The 20,327-nt window shown below is 39.9% G+C and overlaps 1 protein-coding gene across 1 annotated transcript; it reads right to left on the bottom strand.

Moving 5' to 3' along the window:
• Positions 1-1,070: 1,070 nt before the first annotated feature.
• On the bottom strand, positions 1,071-19,736 carry LOC110504489 (melanin-concentrating hormone receptor 2-like). Its single transcript, XM_021583245.2, has 2 exons — positions 18,805-19,736; positions 1,071-2,107 (listed from the first exon to the last, which is right to left on the bottom strand). The coding sequence occupies exons 1-2, from the start codon at positions 19,215-19,217 to the stop codon at positions 1,465-1,467; spliced, it is 1,056 nt and encodes a 351-aa protein (XP_021438920.2). The 5' UTR covers positions 19,218-19,736; the 3' UTR covers positions 1,071-1,464.
• Positions 19,737-20,327: the final 591 nt, after the last annotated feature.

Here is a 20,327-nt window from a genome sequence, read left to right as displayed (position 1 = left end):
TGACTTACATTTAAAACAATAAAACATATATATGCCGTTATGTCTCCAAATGCGTGTGTATTTGTGTATTTATTTATTTAAATACTCTATATCTGTGTATTTAAGTATTTTAAAACACACAGCTCAAAAGCAGAACTTTTTTTTCAGTATTTGAATAGTTTTTTTCTAAAAACCAAATACTTGCCCTAAAAAAAAATACTTATTTTAAATACTATTTTCAAATACCTCGTTGGGTTGAATGCATGGGGGGGGGGGGGGGGGGGGGGTATATTTCAGTCCATGTATTTGAGTATTTTCAAATGCTTTCCATGTGTATTTCCAAATACAATCCAATATTCAACTACTTGTTTTTTTAATAACAAGATTATCTGAAGACGTGTTCAGAAATATATTGAAAAGTAATTGAAATACCTGAAATAGTATTTGAACCCAGCAAACTGGTCCAGTCAACTAAGACAATGACTCAATTACCCAGGGTGCCTCTGGGACACAGGTTGAACAAGGCAAAGTACCCCAAAACAAGCTCACTCAATCCCAGTCATTATCAGGGAAACAGTCTGAGGTCATCGGTCAAATCTATGCTACACAACCCTGGCAGAGACGCATTAAAAAAATACTACAGTTTACTGCAGTATACTGTAGAATACTATACTGTACACTGTAGTGTCCCTCAATCATTTGAAGTACTTACTATAGAATGTTGTAGTATTCTGTAGAATACTATAGTAAATACTACAGTAATGTCCGCAAAAACACTACAGTCCACAAAAAACACTACACTTAAAAAAAAACTATACTAAATACTAAAGTATTCTGATTGCATATGACCTGCCCATTCCCCTCCCCATATTGCTATACTACAGTATTCACTGTCGTGTTTTTGCAGATTTACTACAGTGAAGTAAGCAGAGAGAGCGAGAGCGAGAGAGAGAGAGAGCAAGAGCGAGAGAGCGAGAGAGAGAGCGAGAGAGAGAGAGCGAGAGAACGAGAGAGAGAGAGAGCAAGAGAGAGAGAGCAAGAGAGAGAGAGAGCGAGAGAGAGAGAGAGAGAGCGAGCGAGCGAGAGAGAGAGATTATTTGAATGCGGTTAAAGCACGTATGAGAGAGAAAGAGATACACCGTCCTTTTGATACTTCCATTATGAACAATCTCAGTCCATTCTCAGAGTAGCTCGGCTTATACAACGATTCAGTAAACATTTGGCTACCACAGGATCAATGATTCTTAGTGATGGTGAATTAGGTACAGTCAGTCGGGTAATCCATCCACTAACACACAGTGCCACTTCTGTTCCCTGGAAAGATAGCAGTGTAGTTCAGCTACTTTAACTTCAGTAATTCATTAAAATGCTCATGTTCGTCAAAGATAGCAGAACGAAAAAAGTTGACTTTTGGTAGTCTTATTGGGACGAACAGATGTCCTACCCATTCACACATACAGTATGCGAGTGGCAATGCCTCTATTATTACATGGCTGTGCTGCGGCAGTTGGGGTCGGTGGCCACGCTGGAGCCGTCTGTCTTGACCACAGTGGTCTTGGAGGAGTTCTGCTGCGAGCTCCTCAACTCCTTCCTGTGACAGAGACGCTCGCGATAGTTCTGAGCGAAGATAAGCAGCATCAGAGGGTTGATGCAGCTGTGGGAGTAACTCAGACAGATACTGATGTTGTAGACATAGACAAAGGTGTTGGTTGGCCTGTTGTTGCTCAAGTTAATCACCTGGATCACGTGATACGGGCTCCAGCACACCAGGAAGAGAGCAATGACCATCACCACGGTCTTGGTGGCGCGCTTCGCCCAGACAGTCTGTTTACGTTTGACTCTGCGGATGGATCTGAAGACGTGGTAGAGGGTGAGGGAGTAGAAGGTGGAGATGATGATGAGAGGGAAGATGAAGCCCAGGATGGACTGGTAGAGAGTGTACCAGTACATGTCCTCAGGCCCGTCCAGGAACATCATGCATATCTCCAAGTCGCGCTTCCTAACCACCATGGCGTAGATCATGACGGGCACGGTGAGCAGGAAGCTGCCGACCCACACCAGGATGTTGATGATGATGGTCCACTGGATGGTCCGCTTCTCTGAGGTGGGGTGGACGATGGCAATGTATCTGGGGTTAGAAACAAAGAGAAACATCAGTTGGAGACAATGGGTTAGAGGTCAGGGGTTAGGTTATGTACCTGGGCTATGCCCTAATTGCACCTCATTCCCTATATAGTGCACTACTTTTGACCACAGCCCATTCCTTACACAGTGGTTCCAAACTTCTTCCATTTATTAAGAATGATGGAGGCCTCTGTTTTCTTCAGGACCTTCAATGCTGCAGACATTTTGTTTTTGTACCATTCCCCAGATCTGTGCCTCGACAGAATCCTGTTCTCGGAGCTCAATTCCTTTGACCTCGTGGCTTGGTTTTTGCTCTGGCATTCACTGTGAACTGCGGGACCTTAAATAGACAGGTGTGTGCCTTTCCAAATCATGTCCAAAATGTTGAATTCGCCACAGGTCAATCAAGTTGTAGAAACATCTCAAAGAGGATCAATGGAAACACGATGCAACTGAGTGCAATTTCGAGTCTCATAGCGAAGGGTCTGAATAGTGATTTAAATAAGGTATTTATGTTTTTTTGTTTGTTATACATTTGCAAAAATAAAATAAAAAAACAACGTATTTTCACTTTGTCATAATGGGATATTATTGTGTTTAGATTGATGAGGAATTTTTTTTTGATTAAAAATACATTTTAGAATAAGCCTGTAACGTAACAAAATGTGGAAAAAGGGAAGGGGTCTGAATACTTAGTAGTACAGTGCACTACTGTTCACCACTACTGCACTACTGTTCTCCACTACTGCACTACTGTTCACCACTACTGTACTACTGTTCACCACTACTGCACTACTGTTCTCCACTACTGCACTACTGTTCACCACTACTGCACTACTGTTCACCACTACTGTTCACCACTACTGTACTACTGTTCACCACTACTGTACTACTGTTCTCCACTACTGCACTACTGTTCTCCACTACTGCACTACTGTTCACCACTACTGCACTACTGTTCACCACTACTGTTCACCACTACTGTTCTACTGTTCTCCACTACTGCACTACTGTTCACCACTACTGCACTACTGTTCTCCACTACTGCACTACTGTTCACCACTACTGCACTACTGTTCTCCACTACTGCACTACTGTTCACCACTACTGTTCACCACTACTGTTCACCACTACTGTTCACCACTACTGCACTACTGTTCACCACTACTGCACTACTGTTCACCACTACTGTTCACCACTACTGTTCACCACTACTGCACTACTGTTCACCACTACTGCACTACTGTTCACCACTACTGCACTACTGTTCTCCACTACTGCACTACTGTTCTCCACTACTGCACTACTGTTCACCACTACTGCACTACTGTTCTCCACTACTGCACTACTGTTCACCACTACTGCACTACTGTTCTCCACTACTGCACTACTGTTCACCACTACTGTTCACCACTACTGTTCTCCACTACTGTTCACCACTACTGCACTACTGTTCACCACTACTGTTCACCACTACTGCACTACTGTTCACCACTACTGCACTACTGTTCACCACTACTGTTCACCACTACTGTTCACCACTACTGTTCACCACTACTGTTCACCACTACTGCACTACTGTTCACCACTACTGTACTACTGTTCACCACTACTGCACTACTGTTCTCCACTACTGCACTACTGTTCACCACTACTGCACTACTGTTCACCACTACTGCACTACTGTTCACCACTACTGCACTACTGTTCACCACTAATGCACTACTGTTCACCACTACTGTTCACCACTACTGTTCACCACTACTGTTCACCACTACTGCACTACTGTTCACCACTACTGCACTACTGTTCACCACTACTGTTCACCACTACTGCACTACTGTTCACCACTACTGCACTACTGTTCACCACTACTGCACTACTGTTCACCACTACAGTTCACCACTACTGTTCACCACTACTGCACTACTGTTCACCACTACTGTTCACCACTACTGCACTACTGTTCACCACTACTGTTCACCACTACTGCACTACTGTTCACCACTACTGTTCACCACTACTGCACTACTGTTCACCACTACTGTACTACTGTTCACCACTACTGCACTACTGTTCTCCACTACTGCACTACTGTTCACCACTACTGCACTACTGTTCACCACTACTGCACTACTGTTCACAACTACTCTACTACTGTTCACCACTACTGTTCACCACTACTGTTCACCACTACTGCACTACTGTTCACCACTACTGTTCACCATTACTGTTCACCACTACTGTTCACCACTACTGTACTACTGTTCACCACTACTGCACTACTGTTCACCACTACTGCACTACTGTTCACCACTACTGTTCACCACTGCTGTTCACAACTACTGTTCACCACTACTGCACTACTGTTCACCACTACTGTTCACCACTACTGCACTACTGTTCTCCACTACTGCACTACTGTTCACCACTACTGCACTACTGTTCACCACTACTGTTCACCACTACTGTTCACCACTACTGTTCACCACTACTGCACTACTGTGCACCACTAATGCACTACTGTTCACAACTACTGTTCACCACTACTGCACTACTGTTCACCACTACTGTACTACTGTTCTCCACTACTGCACTACTGTTCTCCACTACTGCACTACTGTTCTCCACTACTGCACTACTGTTCACAACTACTGTTCTACTGTTCACCACTGCTGTACTACTGTTCACCACTACTGCACTACTGTTCACCACTACTGCACTACTGTTCACCACTACTGCACTACTGTTCACCACTACTGCACTACTGTTCACCCCTACTGTACTACTGTTCACCACTACTGCACTACTGTTCACCACTACTGTACTACTGTTCACCACTACTGCACTACTGTTCACCACTACTGCACTACTGTTCACCACTACTGCACTACTGTTCACCACTACTGCACTACTGTTCACCACTACTGCACTACTGTTCACCACTACTGCACTACTGTTCACCACTACTGCACTACTGTTCACCACTACTGTTCACCACTACTGTACTACTGTTCACCACTACTGCACTACTGTTCACCACTACTGCACTACTGTTCACCACTACTGCACTACTGTTCACCACTACTGCACTACTGTTCACCACTACTGCACTACTGTTCACCACTACTGTACTACTGTTCACCACTACTGCTCTACTGTTCACCACTACTGTTCACCACTACTGTTCACCACTACTGCACTACTGTTCTCCACTACTGCACTACTGTTCACCACTACTGCACTACTGTTCACCACTACTGCACTACTGTTCTCCACTACTGCACTACTGTTCACGACTACTGCACTACTGTTCACCACTACTGCACTACTGTTCTCCACTACTGCACTACTGTTCACCACTACTGCACTACTGTTCACCACTACTGCACTACTGTTCACCACTACTGTACTACTGTTCACCACTACTGTTCTACTGTTCACCACTACTGTACTACTGTTCACCACTACTGCACTACTGTTCACCACTACTGTACTACTGTTCACCACTACTGCACTACTGTTCACCACTACTGTTCACCACTACTGTTCACCACTACTGCACTACTGTTCACCACTACTGTTCACCACTACTGTTCTCCACTACTGTTCACCACTACTGCACTACTGTTCACCACTACTGCACTACTGTTCACCAGGGCCCATACCAGGTCAAACGTAGGGCACTATATAGGGCATAGGGTGGCATTTGCTGGAAACATAACGACATCTCTACAGGGATCATTCAGCAGACTCCATCACTCCTTCACTGTACTGTACGTCGCTATGGATAAAAACATTGCTGTATACTATTCATGTACGGTATAGTATTCATGTACTGTATAGTATTCACGTACTGTATAGTAGGCATGTATTCATGTACTGTATAGCATTCATGTATTCATATACTGTATAGTATTCATGTACTGTATAGTATTCATGTACTGTATAGTATTCATGCATTCATGTACTGTATAGTATTAATGTACTGTATAGTATTCACGTACTGTATATTATTCATCTATTCATGTACTGTATAGTATTCATGTACTGTATAGTATTCATGTATTCATGTACTGTATAGTATTCATATATTCATGTACTGTATAGTATTTATATAATGTATAGTATTCATGTATTCATGTACTGTATAGTATTCATGTACTCTATATTATTAATGTATTCATGTACTGTATAGTATTAATTTAAGGTATAGTTTTCATGTACTGTATAGTATTCATGTACTGTATAGTTTTCATGTACTGTATAGTATTCATGTACTCTATATTATTAATGTATTCATGTACTGTATAGCTTTCATGTACTGTATAGTATTCATGTACTCTACATTATTAATATATTCATGTACTGTATAGTATTCATGCATTCATGTACTGTATAGTATTCATGTACTGTATAGTATTCACGTACTGTATATTATTCATATATTCATGTACTGTATAGTATTCCTCTACTGTATAGTATTCATGTATTCATGTACTGTATAGTATTCATATATTCATGTACTGTATAGTATTTATGTAATGTATAGTATTAATGTATTCATGTACTGTATAGTATTCATGTACTCTATATTATTAATGTATTAATGTACTGTATAGTTTTCATGTACTGTATAGTATTTATGTACTGTATAGTTTTCATGTACTGTATAGTATTCATGTACTCTATATTATTAATGTATTCATGTACTGTATAGTATTCATGTACTGTATAGTATTCATGTACTGTATATTATTAATGTATTAATGTACTGTATAGTATTAATTTACTGTATAGTTTTCATGTACTGTATAGTATTCATGTACTGTATAGTTTTCATGTACTGTATAGTATTCATGTACTCTATATTATTAATGTATTCATGTACTGTATAGTTTTCATGTACTGTATAGTATTCATGTTTTCCAATGACTTTCTGTCTTTTTGGGATGAATTGAGCTGGGAGCTGAAAAAAGTCACGTATAAAGTGTAATGAATAAGTAAATAAAGTTAGACTGATGACTGGCATACTGCTTGATGTACAACATGAAACGAATCACGTGCACGTACCAAATGGCACTCTATTCCCTGTGTAGTGCACTACTTTTCACCAGAGCCCTGTGAGCCCTTGTCAAAAGTAGTGCACTACGTAGGAAAAAGTAATGTATTTGGGATGTAATAAATCCGAAAATAAACGATCAAGAGATGCTGTTTACTGCTGGTGTTAATCAAAGTAAAGTCTATAGCCATCTGCTGTACTATGCTGTACTTAACGACCCTGTGTCACATATGTCAATGAAATAATGAAAATAATCCTACAGCCATGTCACATCAGATAATTAAAAAGGAATAATTTACTCTGCGCTGGTTATGTCTTTCATGATACGACTGAATACATCCAAGGCAGGCCAAGGGATGGAGATATTGCTGTAGAGATGTCTTCATTACCATAGAGATATTACTGTAGAGATGTGTTCATTACCATGGAGATATTACTGTAGAGATGTCTTCATTACCATGGAGATATTACTGTAGAGATGTCTTCATATGGACCATGGAGATATTACTGTAGAGATGTCTTCATATGGAACATGGAGATATTACTGTAGAGATGTCTTCATTAGCATAGAGATATTACTGTAGAGATGTCTACATATGACCATGGAGATATTACTGTAGAGATGTCTTCCTGACCAGGGAGATATTACTGTAGAGATGTCTTCATGTGGACCGTGGAGATATTACTGTAGCGATGTCTTCATTATCATGGAGATATTACTGTAGATATGTCTTCATATGGACCAAGGAGATATTACTGTCGAGATGTCTTCATGACCAGGGAGATATTACTGTAGAGATGTCTTCATTAGCATAGAGATATTACTGTAGAGATTTCTTCATTACCAAGGAGATATTACTGTAGAGATGTCTACATTACCAAGGCGATATTACTGTAGAGATGTCTACATGACCAGGGAGATATTACTGTAGAGATGTCTTCATATGGACCAAGGAGATATTACTGTAGAGATGTCTACATGACCAAGGAGATATTACTGTAGAGATGTCTACATGACCAAGGAGATATTACTGTAGAGATGTCTACATGACCAGGGAGATATTACTGTAGAGATGTCTTCATATGGACCAAGGAGATATTACTGTAGAGATGTCTACATGACCAGGGATATATTAATGTAGAGATGTCTTCCTGACCAGGGAGATATTACTGTAGAGATGTCTTCATGTGGACCAAGGAGATATTACTGTAGAGATGTCTTCATTACCATAGATATATTACTGTAGAGATGTCTTCATTACCATGGAGATATTACTGTAGAGATGTCTTCATTACCATGGAGATATTACTGTAGAGATGTCTTCATATGGACCATGGAGATATTACTGTAGAGATGTCTTCATTACCAAGGAGATATTACTGTAGAGATGTCTTCATATGGACCAAGGAGATATCACTGTAGAGATGTCTTCATTACCAAGGAGATATTACTGTAGAGATGTCTTCATATGGACCAAGGAGATATCACTGTAGAGATGTCTTCATTACCAAGGAGATATCACTGTAGAGATGTCTTCATATGGACCAAGGAGATATTACTGTAGAGATGTCTTCATATAGACCAAGGAGATATCACTGTAGAGATGTCTTCATTACCATGGAGATATTACTGTAGAGATGTCTTCATATGGACCATGGAGATATTACTGTAGAGATGTCTTCGTGACCAAGGAGATATTACTGTAGAGATGTCTTCATAACCAAGGAGATATTACTGTAGAGATGTCTTTATTACCATGGAAATATTACTGTAGAGATGTCTTCATTACCATAGAGATATTACTGTAGAGATGTCTTCATTACCAAGGAGATATTACTGTAGAGATGTCGACATGACCAGGGGATATTACTGTAGAGATGTCTTCATATGGACGAAGGAGATATTACTGTAGAGATGTCTACACGACCAGGGAGATATTACTGTAGAGTTGTCTTCATTACCAAGAAGATATTACTGTAGAGATGTCTTCATATGGACCAAGGAGATATTACTGTAGAGATGTCTTCATTACCAAGGAGATATTACTGTAGAGATGTCTTCATATGGACCAAGGAGATATTACTGTAGAGATGTCTTCATTACCATGGAGATATTACTGTAGATATGTCTTCATTACCAAGGAGATATTACTGTAGAGATGTCTTCATATGGACCAAGGAGATATTACTGTAGAGATGTTTTCATGACCAGGGAGATATTACTGTAGAGATGTCTTTATTACCATGGAAATATTACTGTAGAGATGTCTTCATTACAATAGAGATATTACTGTAGAGATGTCTTCATTACCAAGGAGATATTACTGTAGAGATGTCTACATGACCAGGGAGATATTACTGTAGAGATGTCTTCATATGGACGAAGGAGATATTACTGTAGAGATGTCTACACGACCAGGGAGATATTACTGTAGAGTTGTCTTCATTACCAAGAAGATATTACTGTAGAGATGTCTTCATATGGACCAAGGAGATATTACTGTAGAGATGTCTTCATTACCAAGGAGATATTACTGTAGAGATGTCTTCATATGGACCAAGGAGATATCACTGTAGAGATGTCTTCATTACCATGGAGATATTACTGTAGAGATGTCTTCATATGGACCATGGAGATATTACTGTAGAGATGTCTTCATGACCAAGGAGATATTACTGTAGAGATGTCTTCATAACCAAGGAGATATTACTGTAGAGATGTCTTTATTACCATGGAAATATTACTGTAGAGATGTCTTCATTACCATAGAGATATTACTGTAGAGATGTCTACATGACCAGGGAGATATTACTGTAGAGATGTCTTCATATGGACCAAGGAGATATTACTGTAGAGATGTCTACATGACCAGGGATATATTAATGTAGAGATGTCTTCCTGACCAGGGAGATATTACTGTAGAGATGTCTTCATGTGGACCAAGGAGATATTACTGTAGAGATGTCTTCATTACCATAGATATATTACTGTAGAGATGTCTTCATTACCATGGAGATATTACTGTAGAGATGTCTTCATTACCATGGAGATATTACTGTAGAGATGTCTTCATATGGACCATGGAGATATTACTGTAGAGATGTCTTCATTACCAAGGAGATATTACTGTAGAGATGTCTTCATATGGACCAAGGAGATATCACTGTAGAGATGTCTTCATTACCAAGGAGATATTACTGTAGAGATGTCTTCATATGGACCAAGGAGATATCACTGTAGAGATGTCTTCATTACCAAGGAGATATCACTGTAGAGATGTCTTCATATGGACCAAGGAGATATTACTGTAGAGATGTCTTCATATAGACCAAGGAGATATCACTGTAGAGATGTCTTCATTACCATGGAGATATTACTGTAGAGATGTCTTCATATGGACCATGGAGATATTACTGTAGAGATGTCTTCGTGACCAAGGAGATATTACTGTAGAGATGTCTTCATAACCAAGGAGATATTACTGTAGAGATGTCTTTATTACCATGGAAATATTACTGTAGAGATGTCTTCATTACCATAGAGATATTACTGTAGAGATGTCTTCATTACCAAGGAGATATTACTGTAGAGATGTCGACATGACCAGGGGATATTACTGTAGAGATGTCTTCATATGGACGAAGGAAATATTACTGTAGAGATGTCTACACGACCAGGGAGATATTACTGTAGAGTTGTCTTCATTACCAAGAAGATATTACTGTAGAGATGTCTTCATATGGACCAAGGAGATATTACTGTAGAGATGTCTTCATTACCAAGGAGATATTACTGTAGAGATGTCTTCATATGGACCAAGGAGATATTACTGTAGAGATGTCTTCATTACCATGGAGATATTACTGTAGATATGTCTTCATTACCAAGGAGATATTACTGTAGAGATGTCTTCATATGGACCAAGGAGATATTACTGTAGAGATGTTTTCATGACCAGGGAGATATTACTGTAGAGATGTCTTTATTACCATGGAAATATTACTGTAGAGATGTCTTCATTACAATAGAGATATTACTGTAGAGATGTCTTCATTACCAAGGAGATATTACTGTAGAGATGTCTACATGACCAGGGAGATATTACTGTAGAGATGTCTTCATATGGACGAAGGAGATATTACTGTAGAGATGTCTACACGACCAGGGAGATATTACTGTAGAGTTGTCTTCATTACCAAGAAGATATTACTGTAGAGATGTCTTCATATGGACCAAGGAGATATTACTGTAGAGATGTCTTCATTACCAAGGAGATATTACTGTAGAGATGTCTTCATATGGACCAAGGAGATATCACTGTAGAGATGTCTTCATTACCATGGAGATATTACTGTAGAGATGTCTTCATATGGACCATGGAGATATTACTGTAGAGATGTCTTCATGACCAAGGAGATATTACTGTAGAGATGTCTTCATAACCAAGGAGATATTACTGTAGAGATGTCTTTATTACCATGGAAATATTACTGTAGAGATGTCTTCATTACCATAGAGATATTACTGTAGAGATGTCTTCATTACCAAGGAGATATTACTGTAGAGATGTCTACATGACCAGGGAGATATTACTGTAGAGATGTCTTCATATGGACGAAGGAGATATTACTGTAGAGATGTCTACACGACCAGGGAGATATTACTGTAGAGTTGTCTTCATTACCAAGAAGATATTACTGTAGAGATGTCTTCATATGGACCAAGGAGATATTACTGTAGAGATGTCTTCATTACCAAGGAGATATTACTGTAGAGATGTCTTCATATGGACCAAGGAGATATTACTGTAGAGATGTCTTCATTACCATGGAGATATTACTGTAGATATGTCTTCATTACCAAGGAGATATTACTGTAGAGATGTCTTCATATGGACCAAGGAGATATTACTGTAGAGATGTTTTCATGACCAGGGAGATATTACTGTAGAGATGTCTTTATTACCATGGAAATATTACTGTAGATATGTCTACATGACCACAGAGATATTACTGTAGAGATGTCTACATGACCAAGGAGATATTACTGTAGAGATGTCTACATGACCACAGAGATATTACTGTAGAGATGTCTACATGACCATAGAGATATTACTGTAGAGATGTCTTCATTACCATAGAGATATTACTGTAGAGATGTCTTCATTACCAAGGAGATATTACTGTAGAGATGTCTTCATATGGACCAAGGAGATATTACTGTAGAGATGTCTTCATTACCATAGAGATATTACTTTAGAGATGTCTTCATTACCAAGGAGATATTACTGTAGAGATGTCTTCATATGGACCAAGGAGATATTACTGTAGAGATGTCTTTATTACCAAGGAGATATTACTGTAGAGATGTCTTCATTACCATGGAGATATTACTGTAGATATGTCTTCATGACCAGGGAGATATTACTGTAGAGATGTCTTCATTACCATGGAGATATTACTGTAGATATGTCTTCATTACCAAGGAGATATTACTGTAGATATGTCTTCATATGGACCAAGGAGATATTACTGTAGAGATGTCTTCATGACCAGGGAGATATTACTGTAGAGATGTCTTCATGACCAAGGAGATATTACTGTAGAGATGTCTACATGACCACAGAGATATTACTGTAGAGATGTCTTCATTACCATAGAGATATTACTGTAGAGATGTCTTCATTACCAAGGAGATATTACTGTAGAGATGTCTTCATATGGACCAAAGAGATATTACTGTAGAGATGTCTTCATTACCATAGAGATATTACTTTAGAGATGTCTTCATTACCAAGGAGATATTACTGTAGAGATGTCTTCATATGGACCAAGGAGATGTTACTGTAGAGATGTCTTTATTACCAAGGAGATATTACTGTAGAGATGTCTTCATATGGACCGTGGAGATATTACTGTAGCAATGTCTTCTGTACAGGCTTCCCGAGTGGCGCAGTGGCACTGCATCTCAGTGCAAGAGGAGTCACTATGGTACCTGGTTCGCATCCAGGCTGTTTCATATCCAGCAGTGATTGGGAGTCCCATAGGGCTGCGCACAACAGGCCCAGCATCGCCGGGGTAGGCCGTCATTGTAAATATGAATTTGTTCATAACTGACTTTTAATTAAAAAAGCCACATGAACCTGGCATGGTCATATATTGTATAGATGTATTGACGGACAGAAAATGGTGCGTATGACCTTCCTATCAACTCAATCAAAGATTGTTACATACACAGATTAGCAGATGTTAAAGCCGGTGAATTGAAATATCTGTGCTTCCCAATGACTAGGGAAACTGACTAGGGGAATCTGACTAGAAATTCTCACTGGGTATTCTGACTAGAAATTCTGACCAGGGGAATCTGACTAGAAATTCTGACCAGTGGAATCTGACTAGAAATTCTCACTGGGTATTCTGACTAGGGGAATCTGACTAGAAATTCTGACCAGGGGAATCTGACTAGAAATTCTCACTGGGTATTCTGACTAGGGGAATCTGACTAGGGGAATCTGACTGCCATATCCATGTTCCAGTAAGACCCTGTCATGGCCTTTGGATCATATTTTCAATACAAACACATATTGTACTTCAAAAGGCCGACATACTTTACATACGTAAGGTACATACAGTATATGGTGCAGCTGATTCAGTTTAGAGTTGCACATTCTTTGGAAACGTGCTAGTATGTGAAAATGTGTTTGGAGACTATCTGGGAGTACTCTTGAATGGTGGTTAAACTAATCCTGCTGGAGGGTGGTTTAACTCATCTGTGTGTTAAACTAATCCTGCTGGAGGGTGGTTTAACTCATCTGTGTGTTAAACTAATCCTGTCCATCTGTTGGAGCCGTGAGTCTCTAAGGCTAATAAGATGTCGTGGTGTGTGTGCGTGCATGCGTGAAAGAGAGATACAGACAGAAAGAGAGACAAAGTGTGTGTGTGTGAAAGAGACATACAGAAAGAGAGAAACAGAATGTGTGTGTGTGAAAGACCGAGACAGAGACATAACGTGTCTGTGTTCCACCAGGCACAGTAATATGTAGGAAGAGCATGTCTGCTAGGAAGGCATGATCTCTTTCCTCTATAAACACAGATATAATTATCCCACAGTCCACTCCAGGCCAGGTTGTTGTTGACCCAAAATATGCTGTTGCTACATACATTTTGGACTATCAATGTAGCAATTGATTCTTGAAAAATACAACTTCCAAAATGTCTCAGGAGCTTAGTTCAAATCTCATACTCCATCAGAACACAAAATATAAGATTGTTTTTCTCCAATGTTTGTAAAACAGTGCAAAAAAAACACTGTAAAGTCTCAAAACATTGGGTTCTCTTCAATCTGTGTGTGTCGCGATAGAAATTGAAAAGTAATTTCCTATTGAGCCGACATTCGCAGCATTTACTGTGAATGCAGTCTTCTCCGTTAACGCAAGAGCAGACATTTCAATCACGCATTAACCTTTGACCTTTCATTATACGGATTGAATACAACCCATGGTTAAAACTTGTCGTGGAAATTTCCTCTATTTACCAAATCATGGGAGCAAACCACAACACAAGTCAAAGTTAGTTATCAAAGTCCATCTTTAATTATATCAGCTCTATCACAATCCTGTGACTCTCAGATAAATTCAGTGTCTCTCAATGAATTCTCTGAGAGCCCCCCCTTCATTGCAGCTGAGTTCCTTTAATAGCAAAGACACACACAGGATAAGACTGCATAGACATAATAAATCATTCAGCTTTGTCTCCTTACTCAAACCCTAGAACCATAAACCAATCCTCCACATCAACAGGCATATATCAAATTGTCATTTAGATACAACCAATCCTATCTTGACAAGATCACAGAGACACACTGACTGGCACACAGACATTGTGGAGCCAAGAGATACACGCTTGATGATACTTTGACCTCTCCCCTCGCCCATGCAACTTAGTCTTGACATAGAACAGATACTGCAACCCTGCCACAGTATTATACAAAAATAACATTCTTGATGAGAAGTAATTTACAAACATATGATAAATATAAAACATCTTACATATGTTACCAACAAATTCTGATTATTCCACGACAAACTATAATATTGATCTTGTAGAGACGGGTCAGTCCTTTCATCCATTAGCTCTGTCTATTAATTTGATAGTGGTTACATTTATCCATTTGCGCTCTTGAAGAAGACATATTCAACTGCGAGTAATGTTAACTGGCGGGTGAATTGTGTGAGACAGAATATGGGTCGTCGCTCCACACAACACGTTGGCCGTGTCTGAAATGGATGTATTACCTCGGTCCCAAATGAAGACGATAAACCAGTTAACCTTGAATATGTGTTTTATGTGCGGCTATGAGCATTCAGTCTGTGACCATCCATTTCATTATTAACTCATCAATGTCTACCCTCTGGGTTATTGACATGGCAGGGTGTACATGATATTTGCAGGCTGTTATACTAATTGATAGGCTGTATGCTGGCGGATCCATATTAGATCAGAAAATCACCTTTTTTTAAATTTTGTTCTAATAAACGAAACCGAAAGCATAAACATGTATTTATTTTATGACAGACTCCTCCTAAGTAAACTGTAAACTGTAAAGGGGTTACTGTGAATTTGACAGTAGTTTTACAGGCAGCTTGTGGCAAGTCAAAATCTGGTATTTCATATTACAGTACACCTACTGTAATATAATTATGATATCGAAGCAAGTACTGTGTAATGACACTCAGTACAATGCAGTGAGATACAATGCAGTAAGACACAATGCAGTAAGACACAATGCAGTAAGATACAATGCAGTAAGATACAATGCGGTACGATACAATGCAGTACGATACAATGCAGTAAAATAGAATGCAGTAAAATAGAATGCAGTACGATACAATGCAGTAAGATACAATGCAGTAAGATACAATGCAGTAAGATACAATGCAGTACGATACAATGCAGTACGATACAATGCAGTAAGATACAATGCAGTAAAATAGAATGCAGTACGATAATGCAGTAAGATCCAATGCAGTAAAATAGAGTGCAGTAAGATACAATGCAGTACAATACAATGCAGTACGATACAATGCAGTAAAATAGAGTGCAGTAAGATACAATGCAGTACGATACAATGCAGTAAGATCCAATGCAGTAAAATAGAATGCAGTAAGATACAATGCAGTACAATACAATGCAGTACGATACAATGCAGTAAAATAGAGTGCAGTAAGACACAATGCAGTACGATACAATGCAGTACAATACAATGCAGTAAAATTGACTGTATTAAACTCCAATCTGTCTCTTATACAAATTGGCGTGGCACCATAACCACAAAGGAGTTACATTGGTTACAGCATTCTCAATCAGGGGTGCAACACATATAGCCTCTTAAAAGGCATCCATCAACATAAACTCAGCAAAAAAAAGAAATGTCTTCTCACTGTCAACTGCGTTTATTTTCAGCAAACTTAACATGTGTAAATACTTGTATGAACATAACAAGATTCAACAACTGAGACATAAACTGAACAAGTTCCACAGACACATGACATAATGTGTCCCTGAACAAAGGTGTGTGGGGGGGAGGGGGGGGGGGGGGTCAAAATCAACAGTAACAGTCAGTATCTGGTGTGGTCACCAGCTGCATTAAGTACTGCAGTGCATCACTTCTTCATTGACTGAACCAGATTTGCCAGTTCTTGCTGTGAGATGTTACCCTACTCTTCCACCAAGGCACCTGCAAGTTCCCGGACATTTCTGGGGGGAATGGCCCTAGCCCTCACCCTCCGATCCAACAGGTCCCAGACGTGCTCAATGGGATTGAGATCCGGACTCTTCACTGGTCATGGCAGAACACTGACACTCCTGTCTTGCAGGAAATGATGATGCTGTGACACACCGCCCCAGACCATGACTGACCCTCCACCTCCAAATCGTTCCCGCTCCAGAGTACAGGCCTCGGTGCAACGCTCATTCCTTCGATGATAAACGTGAATCAGACCATCACCTCTGGTGAGAAAAAAACGTGACTCATCAGTGAAGAGCTCTTTTTGCCAGTCCTGTCTGTTCCAGCGACGGTGGGTTTGTGCCCATAGGCAACGTTGTTGCCGGTGATGTCTGGTGAAGACCTGCCTTTACAACAGGCCTACAAGCCATCAGTCCAGCCTCTCTCAGCCTGTTGCGGACAGTCTGAACACTGATGGCGGGATTGTGCGTTCCTGGTGTAACTTGGGCAGTTGTTGTTGCCATCCTGTACCTGTCCAGCAGGTGTGATGCTTGGATGTACCGATCCTGTGCAGGTGTTGTTACACGTGGTCTGCCACTGCGAGGACGATCAGCTGTCCGTCCTGTCTCCCTGTAGCGCTGTCTTAGGCATCTCACAGTACGGACATTGCAATTCATTGCCCTGGCCACATCTGCAGTCCTCATGTCTCATTGCAGCATGCCTAAGGCACATTCACGCATATGAGCAGTGACCCTGGGCATCTTTCTTATCGTGTTTTTCAGAGTCAGTAGGAAGGCCTCTTTTAGTGTCCTTAGTTTTCATAGCTGTGACCTTAATTGCCTCCGTCTGTAAGCTGTTAGTGTCTTAACAACCGTTCCACAGGTGCATGTTCATGAATTGTTTATGGTTCATTGAACAAGCATGGGAAACAGTGTTTAAATCATTGAATATCTGTGAAGTTTTTTGGGGTTTTTACTAATTATCTTTGAAAGACAGGGTCCTGAAAAAAAGAACGTTTATTTTTTTGTCGAGTTTATGTTAATGAGACAGAAACAACAATACCTTGCACCCACTAGTGGTCAAAAGGTTTTTGGCACTCCAGAGATACAGTAAAGTTGAATTACGATACCATTCGAAATATAGCAATTATTTGCCCCAGACCACAACATTTTCCCACAATGCACCATATTTTACACTATGCTACAGTAAAATGTTTCAGAGTATTTTACTGTTCATAAAAGCCAGAATTGAAGTATAATTTTCAGTTTTCTGTTACTATGTAGGCCTAAATCCTCAGATACTGATCTGCTTTGGCTGTGTTTTATCACGGAACCCTCTGACCATGGTCCCCAACTGGAGGCCTGAGGTTGTTGTATTTTACCCCCCCCCCCCCCCCCCCCCCCCCAAGTTTTCTGAGCAACATTGGATTATTATTCTTTCTGGTATTATTATTATTATTTCATTGCTGGAAAAACATTATGTAAAAACACCAGGAATTCAGCTCCATCTGATTTTAATTTCAGAAATGTGTTCCCAAGTACTGCCGCGCATAACAGAGAGACACGTGATCTTATACAAACGTTGCAAGGATATGGAATGATTATGTTTTAGTCAAATGTGATATCTGTTTGGGTTTCTTGTGGTCAATTTGGAGTCTACACATTAATGTCTAATTGTGTTCCGGCTACCGACCATTCATTCCTCTCAAGAAAAAAAATCGCCCCTCGGCTGCATATAACGAGTGTTCTTCGTAATAACCTGTAGGATTCAAACTATGTTATAATCATATCCTACACCAGGTTATATCTACCTGGATACATAAAGGTGAAGGGAGACCAAATTGATGCTATATTCGACACCTCTCTTTGTCATGATCAAACTGACACCTGTTGAATTTGGAGAGGTGGAGACGTACCTGTCAATACACAGCACCGTTACAATCCCCACGGTAGTGAACTGGTTGCTAACATCCACCACCACGACAGCTTTGCACATGAAGTTCCCGAACACCCACTGTCTGTCCCGGACCAGCTGGTGAATGTTGAAAGGCATCACCAGCAAGAAGAGCATATCTGCGACGGCCAAGTTCAGCACGTAGATGTCCGATACAATCTTCTTCTTGCATGTCGCCACTGCGTAAATCACCAAACCGTTGGCGATCACTCCTATAGTACACAGGATGCCGTATATGGACGGGAATATGTGCATAAACGTCGCCAGGTCGATGAAGCTGGGTGAGGACTGAGTCGTGTTCACACATGACGAGTTGTTGGTGAAGTTACCTATTTCTTCATAGTTACAAAATATGTCCGAGCTATTTATAATCATATTTAGACCTTCAGATATTTGCCGACCTTGGTCGTGATTGATAACGCGCGGGTCAGTATTAGGCTATAGATAAGCACTAACACTGCCAAGCCGACAAGTCATACTGTACCAGCTTCTATCCAAATTTCTAGAGGCTCAACTTGGACAACGCTTCTGGATAAACTGCAGCGCGCGTATCCTTTGGTTGACGCAATTCTTTCTTGTAAGAAACTACAGTACAAGGAAAGAATGTGTTTCAATGAGATTCTGCTGATGGATCATTCGCACCAAACCTGGGAACAAGCCGATGCCTCTAGAATAACAAATTATTCACACAGGAAGCCGCTACCTTCCTGGACTGGACCTCCCTGTGCGTCTCCGCTGCGCTCTCTCCCTACCCAATAGCGCACCAGATTGTCACTGACTTGGTGAAAGATAAAACAATCCGATAGTAGTCTCCTCCCTTCAAAATATCCCGATTTATTTAACACTTGATAAAACGTAAATACATTTGAGAGAAAACTGATTGGAAGATCAGTGAGTAAATCCTCCCACAAAAAAATAAAAATGTTGATCTGTTTCTTGCTCTGAAAAACAACTCGTCCATGCATCCCGTTGCGCACGTCATGAGTAAATTGACTTGTGTCACGATGTTTTGATTACATGTTGCTTTTTTCAAAACGACAGTATCAATGACACGCTGTTGTTGCCTAATATTATTTAGGCCTTTTATACGTCAATCACAGAAGTACAGATTGGTTCGTATACAGTCAATGATTCAACGAAGAATCATTAAACAATTAGACATTATTTTAGTCAACAGCTCCTTTAACATGTTACATAACAAAATAAAAAAACGTTTACTGTGTTATAAATTAAACATATTCTTTAGTATGTCATAAATGAAGCAGATCGTTTAGTATGTTATAAATTAAACATATTCTTAAGTTTGTTATAAATGAAACATATTCTTAAGTTTGTTATAAATGACGCAGATCGTTTAGTATGTTATAAATGAAACATATTATTTTGCATGTTAAAAATGACGCAGATCGTTTAGTATGTTATAAATGAGAAACAGTCTACTGTCCATTAATGCCCCAGACTTGACGTCCACGTCCCCGCTAACAA

Source organism: Oncorhynchus mykiss, chromosome 31, assembly GCF_013265735.2.
Source record: "Oncorhynchus mykiss isolate Arlee chromosome 31, USDA_OmykA_1.1, whole genome shotgun sequence".
Lineage (NCBI taxonomy): Eukaryota > Metazoa > Chordata > Actinopteri > Salmoniformes > Salmonidae > Oncorhynchus > Oncorhynchus mykiss.
Note: the sequence above shows the minus strand (reverse complement) of the source record. Positions and strands in the feature narration are given on the sequence as shown.